General features: G+C 42.5%; 1 protein-coding gene across 1 annotated transcript in view; it reads left to right on the top strand.

The window, feature by feature from the left end:
- Positions 1-12,136, top strand: part of LOC126470654 (glycine receptor subunit alpha-4-like) — a 450,264-nt gene that overhangs the window by 180,107 nt on the left and 258,021 nt on the right. Inside the window, exon 2 of the mRNA XM_050098640.1 lies at positions 9,394-9,473. Coding sequence (XP_049954597.1) covers positions 9,403-9,473 — 71 coding nt within the window. The 5' untranslated portion in view covers positions 9,394-9,402. The remainder of the gene's footprint in view (positions 1-9,393; positions 9,474-12,136) is intronic.

Below are 12,136 nucleotides of genomic sequence, written 5' to 3'. Positions count from 1 at the left end.
CTGATACAGGCAATCGCCCTCGATGGAAACGGCGGTCCGACTATCACGGATGATGACGGATGTTGGCGGATGACTGCTGGATGGCGGCACAGCAGCGAGGTGACGTCCGTGTGCCCAGGTTTGGCACACGGGCAGCGGTCGTTCGTTGGTTTGTAGTCCAAAGGAGATGTCTCATAGATGCGGCGATGGCTGACACAGGCTGTGCGCCAACGGACGGCCCACCTGTGACGGTGCCATGACGGGATAGTCCTGTTGGATTAGATCCCCGAGTCCACGCACCTGTACCGCGTGAGTCTGCAGCAGACTAATAGATGCACATGCGGGGAAGAAGATTCCCCTGAACACGCTGTCTTCTTCTGCGGACAACGCACGAACACAAGACACACAGTACACATAAATCGCCTGAACACACAGAACGAACTACATGCCATAATACGCGACCCGGAAAGGTGGATTGAACTCAACATACTAACTGACGAAATCTCGAAGATCCAGCAAATAGAATACTTGCGCAACAGACCCTACCGAAGGCAAGTCGGTCCAAAGAGACGTCATGATGCCCAGGGGGACACAAACATGATTAGCACCACGAGTGATAAAGAAGAAACAGATACAGACCAGGGCAACAACACAGATATTGAAACGTCCAGCGCGGATGATCCATAGTGTCAACCAAGTCCACTTCAAAGAACAGTCTGGGACAACCGACAAGAGGTGCACAAGTCACACACAATCCTAAAAATAGATTGTACCTTATATGTAAATAGTTAACAGTACCTCCATGTCTAATGAGAGCTTAAAGCTAGGTACGTCTTCAAGGGACCTACGCCTTCCGTTAAGAGGCAGCGCACAGCCTGGATGGAAGGATCTTAATTGTGGTCCCTCTCTTTTGAGCCCAACCCGACGGATACCTATGGTAGATTGGGGAAAACCACCGTTCAGGCTGTGTTGCTGGCGGAGCCGGAAGGTGCTAACTGCCACACCTCGTATCATTATAAGTCTCATTGGCTCAGCATGAATTGTTTGTACAACCAACATACACAGCCTATACCTCAACCTCCACTACACTAATTACTTCTGATGTGAAACTTAAAGTTAGGCACCTCTTCACGGGACCTACGCCTCCTGGTAACAGGCGGCGCACTGCCTGGATGGGAGGATCTTAATTGTGGTTCCTCTTTTTTGAGCACAACCCGACGGATACCTATGGTAGATTGGGGAAAACCACCGTTCAGGTCGTGTTGTCGGAGGGGCCGGGAGGTGCTTGCGCCTGATGTACTCTACTAGGAGCCTTGTAGGCTCAACACAAACCGTTAGCGTCATTACCATTATTACTTTTACCACAAGTACCCTTTCATTAGCAACTTTGAGCCAAGCACAAAATCAGTTGCCTCTCTATTGTATATCGTAAATAGTCTAGCAGGCTGGACATGGAGGTCTTAGTCTTAGTTTCTAGCTTTAACGTACCCTAATCTCTTCTAGTTAAGTTAGTTTTTAGGATGATGGATGTTAAAGGCATGGTGAGCGATGGCCAGCGTCTTGAGGGTCGTTCCAAGACCCGGGCCACCGCCCACAACCAGGTGACGAGCAATATTATACCTGTCTCTTCTCTATTCAATTCTCTTGCTTCCTTCTTTCTAAATATTTAATTTCGTTTTGTTTATTAATATCTCACTTGATTTTGTATTAGTTATAATCTTTTCTAATGCTGCACAAAAAAAGATATGAAATGGATGTAAACAAATAGAGCCCGCCTCCACGTGGCGGGACACGGGCAACGGTGATTGTGGGGACGGGAGCCGGGGTGGTGTTACTTTCAGTCACACCGGACCCCGGACCCAGTCATAGCGGCTAAGTGGCAACATACGACCCACCATAAGAAATTAGACGGTGGGTCATAAAAAATAAGGAGCTAGTGAAAAAAAAGTCCACGTACTTATAGTTGCGGAACGTCCAAGTATCGAGGCCGCGATGAAATGATCGGAGTGGGGGTGGATGGCCAGGCGTGGAGTAACAAGTATGTCGGTAGATCTTGCGGTGGGCCCTCGTGACGTTCCTGTGGTTGACTCGTGGAAGCGCCTACTGTGGAAGCGGTCACTCTGAGTTTGGGTAAAGGAAGAGCTGGCACACTTTTGACATCGAACTGAAGTCCTTAATAATTAAACTGATCAATTGAACCACCCCTGCCCCGCCTGAAAGCACTAAATTTTGTCAATCAACACGCCGGTGTTGGCGTTCACATGCCCATTGGCGTCTGCAGATTTTGTCCAATGGAAGCCGTCACAATGGCATGCGTGCCCCAGTCCAGCCCGCAAAAGACGTAATCGTACTGTCGACACGGACATGTCCATACCTGTTGGAATGTTCCAACATCGCGTCAACACTGTGGAAAAAGCTGTTCCGACCATTACGGCCAGGCGGACAAGATGGCGATAAAAAAAAAAAAAAAGTTCAAATGTGTGTGAAATCTTATGGGACTTAACTGCTAAGGTCATCTGTCCCTAAGCTTACACACTACTTAACCTAAATTATCCTAAGGACAAACACACACACGCCCATGCCCGAGGGAGGACTCGAACCTCCGCCGCGACAAGCCGCACAGTCCACGACTGCAGCGCCTGAGACCGCTCGGCTAAAGGCGCGCGGCAAGATGCCGATCACCTGGCGCTGTGGTCACATAGAGTCGTATAGCGCTGCGTATGGTCCTCTTCTCTCCACTTGTTCCACATACGCCTCACTTTTCAAGCAGTGTGCCCTGTACGAGTACGAGCCGCATTATCACGGAGCGACAGACCCGCCTAACAAGAAAAATTGTTTGCTCCATTAGAGCGTACTTACATGCCGATACTCCACCCTGTGATGTCGGCGATGCATAGTTCCACTTGATTACAAGTTTCCATTTCGTATGACGGCTCCGCATGGAGTGAGCATTGTGTAACATTTATCCGCCCGGTCACACAAAAAAGGGCAATGTTGGCCCTATGGGCACTCCACCTCTCTGCCATTTAAATCTCTTATTATGGTTTCGCTGTTCTACATGTACTCTTATCGTGGCATATTGCAGATCATTGCTTCTGAATGTTTCAATTTTTACAAACAATAGAGTAGTATTCTGGGAATAGTCGTTCCAGTTGCTACGAATCCTAATGGTAGAGAAGGATCTGATATAGTGTTTTTAGATTTTCAGTGTATTCTGATGCTGTTCACCTTTGTCACCTGGTACATAAAAACGAACAAGAAATAGCCTTTACGCAATATCGTACCAGGTATGTGATTAAACGAACAAGTTCATGGCAAACAAAACTTTGATATGTCGTTCTGACCAATCTTGCATTCATGCAGAATCTCAGCGCTATACTATTCTGTTTAGAGTCACGTTCTAAGATAAAAACACAAAATTTCTTACCATAAGACACTGCCGTAGCGGTGAAATACCTGTTGAGACACTGGTCTGTTTTTGTACCGTTACTTTTGTATCATGGCTTTCACCTACCTAGCTAAAGAAAAGAATCATAGATAGACGCAAAAGGAGTGCAGTGCAGGGATAGAAAACTAGAGAGAAGCTCCGCACCATGATTCAGACACTCTGAGGATGTCACCCTGAGGCGTAGCGCTGTATACCGATCCTGCCTTGGAGGCGGTTAAGTGGGAGATGTGTCTCAGAGCTGGATAGTGACAGATTGTGACGCCAGACTGGACGCGCACGTAGTTTCTGTATCAGCCGATAGAGGACAATACTGGATAGGGGGACTGAGATTTTAGTTTCGATTGTGCCCACTAGAGTGCACTAAAGTAATAGAATGTTTTTCATAAACTGTTCTAGTATTTTCATAAAGTGTTATTATGTTTTTTGTGTATGTAAAATGTTATAAATGTGTTTTAGCAGTATGAATGATGCGTGAGTGTGGTTTAAGGTTAATATGAAGATAACTGTTTAACGAGTTATGTAGTAGGATTTAGTGTGGGAACATTTCGAAGAAGTATGGACATGGACAAAGGGGATTTTTGTAGAATAGATTTGTAAAGTAAGTTTATGGTAAAGAGAAAGTTAATTCAGGTATAAATAACAGTAGTAAATAACTTTATGCGTAAACAAAACTTCAGCATATTTGATAATTACGTCGGTAAAATGTGCAGTCGTTAGATTTACTGTTTTGCGATTGGTTATTGACGAAAAGCGCGGACTGACGCGGGAGAATGTTGTTTTGCTATTGGCTGTTGAGTAAACTGACCAATGGTAAAGCAATATTCTTCGCGCGCCTTTCTCTGCTGGAAAAGAAGACTTAGAGTATTCTAGAGAAGAGTGGGAGCCTAGCCATGAAGCAGTTCGGACGTGTGTAGTAGTAGTTCCTATGGAAACGACAAGTTGCCCCATCTAGCAGTGTTTCATACATAAAAAATGTGGCAAAGTGACGGCATAATTATTCCGATGGGTATGTAGAAATTTCGGAATTTTTAAGTGAATTTGGTGACGAGAAAGGACATACATTCCGCGTGGCGTATTGAGCAGGTCGGTGGCTAAAAACTGTGACTGCATTTGGTACCGACAGAATTAATAATTGGCGAGCATTCTCAATGAAAAACGATCAGAATTTTTGTAGCTATTACGTTTTCGGGAAGTGCAACACCATAAACTAGCTAACATGAGTGAAAGGGATTGTGAGTGACTGTGTTAAGACTAGCAGGGGCTTGTCAGTGATACTTGTTCACCTGAGTTTCAGAATATATTAATTGACGACAAAATTTCCAACCTTTCATTTCGTGTGAAAACTTTCTCCCGAAACGTAGATTAGTGACATAAATTGCAGCCTGGTTCACGTCGAAGTACAGTAGGTTTAGCTCGGCTTCCCTACTGATGATATGCTGAGACAATGTTCACAGGTAGGTGTAGGTTCGTCGTAAAGGGACGGAAAGAACCACTTACTACTAGAGCAGATCCCTGGAGAACTCCTAAATTTATAATTTGCGTATCTACTATTTACACTCGTTTATACTTCCCAAACTCAACCACCTTCGTTCCTGACGTATTACCGATCATGTTTGTTTACAGTTCCACGTCAGGTGCGAGCTGAGAAAGTTCTTTCGTGTGATGGAATACCGTTTCAATGCTCGTTGCCGATACGAGCGTGGTGTTCTTTCCAGTTCTTCGACAGAAACTCCAGCTTTGGCACTTTCTTCCATTTACTCGTCGATAACGTAATGTAATCCTTTCAAAGATTCTCAATCTTTCTGTCGCTCACGCTCATTGTCCTGAATGTCTATGATTTTGGAAAGAATCGCAGCAGACAGAGAGAGAGCTTTTAACGTTTACGAGCTGTTTTTGTGCATATTAAGTCTCATGAATGTTCATGTTCACAAATCTCATTCAGCTAATGAACAGGTTGTTTCAAAGTAAATAATGACTTAACATCATAATACAGCCAGGTTTACTCGTATCGCTAACTTCCATTTATTGCTGGAAACCTACGATTATTGGCTTACAGTTACCCATTTTGTCAGTTAAAACATCACAGGTCAAAATTTCACATAATCTACACTTCCTGTCAGAAAAGTGAAACACACAGAAAGGGAAGAAGAAACGACATAATACTTCACGATTTCAGAGAGTATGTAATGTTGTTTCAGTAATTACAAAATTAGGTCAAATTTATAAAGAATTAGGATCTTATCAATATGACGTTGCACTCTTTCTGGCTTGGAAGCATGCACTTATTAGTCCGGCAAGGATGTCATAAAACCATTGTGTCCTCTTCTGAGGCTAGATGGTCCAGAACTGTTGTAACTGGTTCAAATGTGCAAATGTGTGTGAAATCTTAAGGGACTTAACAGCTAAGGTCATCAGTCCCTAAGCTTACACACTACTTAACCTAAATTATCCTAAGGACAAACACACACACCCATGCCCGAGGGAGGACTCGAACCTCCGCCGGGACCAGCCGCACAGTCCATAACTGCAGCGACCTAGACCGCTCGGCTAATCCCACGCGGCTTGTAACTGGTCCTTGATTCCATGAACAGTGGCACTGGAACGGAGTTGGTCCCAACCATTTCTGTCAGGGACAGATCCGTGGATTTGGCTAGCCACAGAAGTACCTCATCATCACGTAGACTGTTAATGGAGACACGTGCAACGTGTAGAAGAGCATTGTCTTGTTGAAAAATGGCACAACGAAGATGTCGCATGAGAGGTAACACACGAGGACGCAGGATATCCGTAACGTACTGTTGTGCCGTCAGAGTTCCCTCGATCAGTACCAGCTGTGATATGAAGTAATATCTGATGGCTCTCCACACCATGACGTCAGGAGTAACACCACTGTGCATCTACAAAAAATTGGAAGAATGGGACTTCTCTTCAGGTTTCCGTCATGGTCATCTGGGGCAATGCAGAAACACGATTCATCGCTGAGCGTAATACGACGCCATTCCTCAGCAGTTAATAATTCCGGTCGTGGTACCACTCAAACCTCAGCCGTTTGTGTTGTGGTGTTAACGACATCCTACATCTGGGAAAGCAATTCCCTAGCGCAGCTGCTGTTAGTCTTCGTCGAATGGTATGGAATGACACAGAATGGTCCGGATGGAATCCCAGGTCGATTTTACAAAGAGTACTCTACGGCACTGGCCCCCTACAACTGCGCCAGTCGCTGGTTGTCTTATATAGACGTTGCCGATCGCAGCGCAGTATTCTGCCTATTTATATATCTCTGTATTCGAATACGCGTGCTTACACCAGTTTCTTTAGCGCTTCAGAGTATCTGTCACAGAGAACTGCAACTGTAATTATGTCCACTTCCACTGATGGTGTGTCCGTGTACGACGCTAAATTGACTTCCGACCACGTCTTCTGAATGCTCCTTTTCTTCCATGCGGTGTATGAGTGGTTTAGGAAGCTTTCGTAAGCGGCAACACAGATGGAAAACAGTTACATAGCGTTTTCACTGGTTGGATACTCGCCTTCAGCTGCCATCGGCTTCGTGTACGACGTCTATATAAATACGCGTTAAGTACAGAAATAAGGAAGAGGGAAAACACAAGATTATTGAAGTTTTAGATATTAACATAAACGACAGGAAAAGTAAAAAATGCAAAACCGCAATAGGCAGTGATCCTGTCAGTATTAATTGTAAGTTGTCTGATAGAAAAATCGCATAATGAGAAGTATTGTTTTGTAATGTGAAAGGTTTATTGTACAATGGGATTTCCAAGACCCGCTAAGAATGTTTTGGAAGATTAAAATTTCTAATTGGAATATTTGCGACTATCATGTTGTTCTAGGAATGTTATACATTTCTGGAAACAAAAAATCAAGTCCACAGATTTATAACTGCGGAATTTCGGCAGGCTCTCACTTTAAGATTCGGACATTCTGGAATGCACTAATTCCGATTACGTGTAATTTTTTAAAGGCACACTTTCTGGAAACCGGAAACTTGTAGGATGTTCACTGATAAGCGGAGAATGAGGACTTTTCATCAAGGTATATCAGTCTTAAAATAAACAGTAATTTTTGGGCCAAATTTAGAAGAGCACCTGATTTTATTGTATCGTAAATTTAAAATTTTTAATCACATAAAGTATTTCCTCAACGACTATTTATACAGGGTGTTACAAAAAGGTACGGCCAAACTTTCAGGAAACATTCCTCACACACAAAGAAAGAAAATATGTTATGTGGACATGTGTCCGGAAACGCTTGCTTTCCATGTTAGAGCTCATTTTATTACTTCTCTTCAAATCACATTAATCATTGAATGGAAACACACAGCAACAGAACGTACCAGCGTGACTTCAAACATTTTGTTACAGGAAATGTTCAAAATGTCCTCCGTTAGCGAGGATACATGCATCCACCCTCCGTCGCATGGAATCCCTAATGCGCTGATGCAGCCCTGGAGAATGGCGTATTATTTCATAGCCATCCACAATACGAGCACGAAGAGTCTCTACATTTGGTACCGGGGTTGCGTAGACAAGAGCTTTCATATGCCCCCATAAATGAAAAGTTAAGGGGGTTGAGGTCAGGAGAGCGTGGAGGCCATGGAATTGGTCCGCCTCTACCAATCCATCGGTCACCGAATCTTTTGTTGAGAAGCGTATGAACACTTCGACTGAAATGTGCAGGAGCTCCATCGTGGATGAACCACATGTACTTGTAAAAGCACATGTTCTAGCAGCACAGGTAAAGTATCCCGTATGAAATCATGATAACGTGCTCCATTGAGCGTAGGCGGAAGAACATGGGGCCAAATCAGGACATCACCAACAATGCCTGCCCAAACGTTCACAGAAAATCTGTGTTGATGACGTGATTGCACAAGTGCGTGCGGATTCTCGTCAGCCCACACATGTTGATTGTGATAATTTATAATTTGATAACGTTGGAATGAAGCCTCATCCGTAAAGAGAACATTTGCACTGAAATGAGGATTTACACATTATTGGATGAACCATTCGCAGAAGTGTACCCGTGGAGGCCAATCAGCTGCTGATAGTGCCTGCACACGCTGTACATGGTACGGAAACAACTGGTTCTCCCGTAGCACTCTCCATACAGTGACGTGGTCAACGTTACCTTGTACAGCAGCAACTTCTCTGACGCTGACATTAGGGTTATCGTCAACTACACGAAGAATTGCCTCGTCCATTGCAGGTGTCCTCGTCGTTCTAGGTGTTCCCCAGTCGCGAGTCATAGGCTGGAATGTTCCGTGCTCCCTAAGACGCCGATCAATTGCTTCGAACGTCTTCCTGTCGGGACACCTTCGTTCTGGAAATCTGTCTCGATACAAACGTACCGCGTCACGGCTATTGCCCCGTGCTAATCCATACATCAAATGGGCATCTGCCAACTACGCATTTGTAAACATTGCACTCACTGCAAAACCACGTTCGTGATGAACACTAACCTGTTGATGCTACGTACTGATGTGCTTGATGCTAGTACGGTAGAGCAATGAGTCGCATGGCAACACAAGCACCGAAGTCAACATTACCTTCCTTCAATTGGGCCAACTGGCGGTGAATCGAGGAAGTACAGTACATACTGACGAAACTAAAATGAGCTCTAACATGGAAATTAAGCGTTTCCGGACACATGTCCACATAGCATCTTTTCTTTATTTGTGTGTGGGGAATGTCTCCTGAAAGTTTGGCCGTACCTTTTGGTAACACCCTGTATTATTACGATCGGTGGTCTGTAAACTATACATTGTTAAATAAAGTTTAGTGAAAAACAGAACGGATAGGATTTATCATTTTATTGCATGTACTCGTAGTATACACATTTACGTGTATAACAGAAAACAGACAAGAAATAAAAATTATTTAAGGAGTTGGATTGTAACTGGTGGAGGTATTTTGAAGCTGTCTTGTTACAAGCAGTGCTTGTTGCAGGTGCCTGACATGAGGGAGAGGGCCTTCCTCGTGGGAGTCTCTCTGGCGGCCGTTATCTGCATGACAGCCGTACACGCACAGTGAGTTCCTGCTGCACGCCTTTCTGTGTAATCTGTTCTGCTTATTGCTCGCGCCGGACTCTGTATGGAAGACTGGCGATTTGTAAATCAGAATAAATATCACATTGGTTGCACACATACCATAATGTCCCTACCTAGTCAACATATTAATGAATACAGTTGTTGTCTCTTTGATTTGTTTCACAGCCATCAAATACTGATTAAAAGAAATCATTTTCCTACTAAACCTGCTTGTTATTTGAATGAAATGATATTCAAATTTTACTTTTTTTTCAAATAATAGACAGTTTTAGCTTATACATAACTTCTTTACATCGGTATTATTGATAATCACAATTTCTTCCAGAAGTACGCAAATAGATTTCCTCGTTTATTAAGGTTTAATACCGAGAAATGAATGTTGTGTGCAGTTGACGGTAAATGGATCTGACACATTTCTTAGCTAAGCAATGTTCTTCCCCTAGGACATATACTTTCTCTTATAACTTCTGTACCCTGTGCCCAATTGTATGTGCATTTTTTTTATTTTCGTGTATTCTTTTAATTCATCTACATATTCTTATAGACCTGACTTACCAGTGCTAGTCCAATTAGCAGATTTTCAATACTGTAATCCACCATCGGCATATTCAGCATTTCCTTGCATCCCACTCCTCAATGACCATACAGTCCATTGGTTCCATCTACTTGGAGGTTTCTGGTCCCTGTAGTATCTGTCTGATGCTCCACCTAATTTCCTTTTGTTCTGTGGGGAAAAACTGAGTACAAATTAATGTTTTCTTTGGGGGTCCACTTTCTTCCGTTGAGAATTGCGGAACATATCATTATAGTTTTTTCTTGCCAATGATATCCATTACAGCTGTGACTAGCTAAAATATTTACTTGATAATGTAATTCTTACTATGGGCTGATCACTGTATTTCTCTATTTTTCCTCACAGAATTTGTTTCGAGGATAGCAGCTTAACACTGTTTTCTCCCAATTAAATTCTGAGTCTTACATTTATAGCAAAATCAATGTAAGCTTCCTTTTTTATTTAGGCTTCTGTAGTTCCTAAGGAGTGAAATTACTCGACAGATATGTTTTCTTATCAGCTCAGTTTTGTTTAAAATATCACACTCATTCTTGTCATTTTAAAACACATGAATTTTGATAACAAGGTGGTGCAGTGGGTAGATCACTGGACCTTAACTCCACAGGATAACAGGTCAAATCATTGGCAGTAGATTTACCATCGCTTCCTTAAATCTCACAAAGCAGATTCCACGATGGTTCCTTTGAGAAAGACACAGCCGCTTTACTTTTTCGTCCTTTCCCGATCCGAGAATGTTCACTGACACTAATGACCCCGTCGCCTACGGGACGTTGAAACCTAATCTCCCTGCCTTTTTCTGAGAATGAACATGTAGAGCTGACATAGCAACAATCATATGGTTTTGAGTTTCATTGTCTGTATTTATTGTATCTTCCTTTTTTCCAGTTTCCGGAAAATATAATTGGAATAGTTAATTTTCCCTCGTACTAAAATGAGAACGTTGAAAGTAATATTTCTGATTTGTATTTACGACACGTAGAATTTCGTTTCCTCTGTTTCAACACATTTTCAATATAAATAAAAATGGACCAACCACAGAACAACTCCTTAGCAATTTGGCACTCTTCCAAGATATCTCGGTCTAGTTTCATGAAACAGTTGCAGCAAAGATACAAATCCCTCACTCTTACACAACGTTGACATGTAGTTTTATACATTCGTTCAGCACATTAAGGCAAGTATTACATCAGCTGGTCACCCCCTAAAGTGAAGTTCACGTTTCTTTGGCATAATGAATAACGTACGAAATTTCATGGATTATTAGGCATCCACTCTCATCTCATTCCTTGTGCAGTATAAAGATCTCAGACCCGTATCAGCCTCTAGTCTGAAATCCACTGTTTCTCATACACTGTGATCTCTGTTAGTTCTCACTAGTACGTTCTTTGCATATCATCGTGTATGCGATCACAAAGCGGTAATTTATTGTTATTGTTAGAATCTTCTTTGATTCCTTTCTTATAAACTACTACTATTACATTCCCTCCCTAGTTTTAGGTGATACAATGTATTAAATACCTCGTCAAAACGTAAAATTTTTAGTACCGTTTGTTGTGCTACAGTGTCAGAAACTGTGACGTTTGTTTATAGAATTCCAATGGAACATAACTACAGGTACGTCCAATGTCACACAGTTATTAAAAAACCTAGTATAATACATGATGCATTATCTTCTTACCCTAAAAAGCGGTGCTTGGTGAGGAGCCATCACAGAGATACTTCTAAAAAAGGCCAAATGATGAAAGTTCGATCTATGTAACACAATTTAAAGTAGCCTCAACTAACCCTAAGATCGAAATTACAACAACCCATAGATTGATATTAACATCGTGTGTTTCTTGTGACTTACGTCTTGCAGATATTTTAGCCATAGAAATACTGTTAAGTTAAACCATTTACATATTTTGATGAACATGTTAAATATGAAGGTAATGTTTTAACACTTGACATAAACATTGTGAATGTTGTTATAGTGTTCCACCCTAAAACGGTGCTTGCTCAGGTTCGCTTTTGTGTACAGCCTCATCTAGGCCAAAGACTAAATATCAACTGCCTTCTTGGCGTGTTA

Source organism: Schistocerca serialis, chromosome 3 (genome assembly GCF_023864345.2).
Source record: "Schistocerca serialis cubense isolate TAMUIC-IGC-003099 chromosome 3, iqSchSeri2.2, whole genome shotgun sequence".
NCBI lineage: Eukaryota > Metazoa > Arthropoda > Insecta > Orthoptera > Acrididae > Schistocerca > Schistocerca serialis.
Note: the sequence above shows the minus strand (reverse complement) of the source record. Positions and strands in the feature narration are given on the sequence as shown.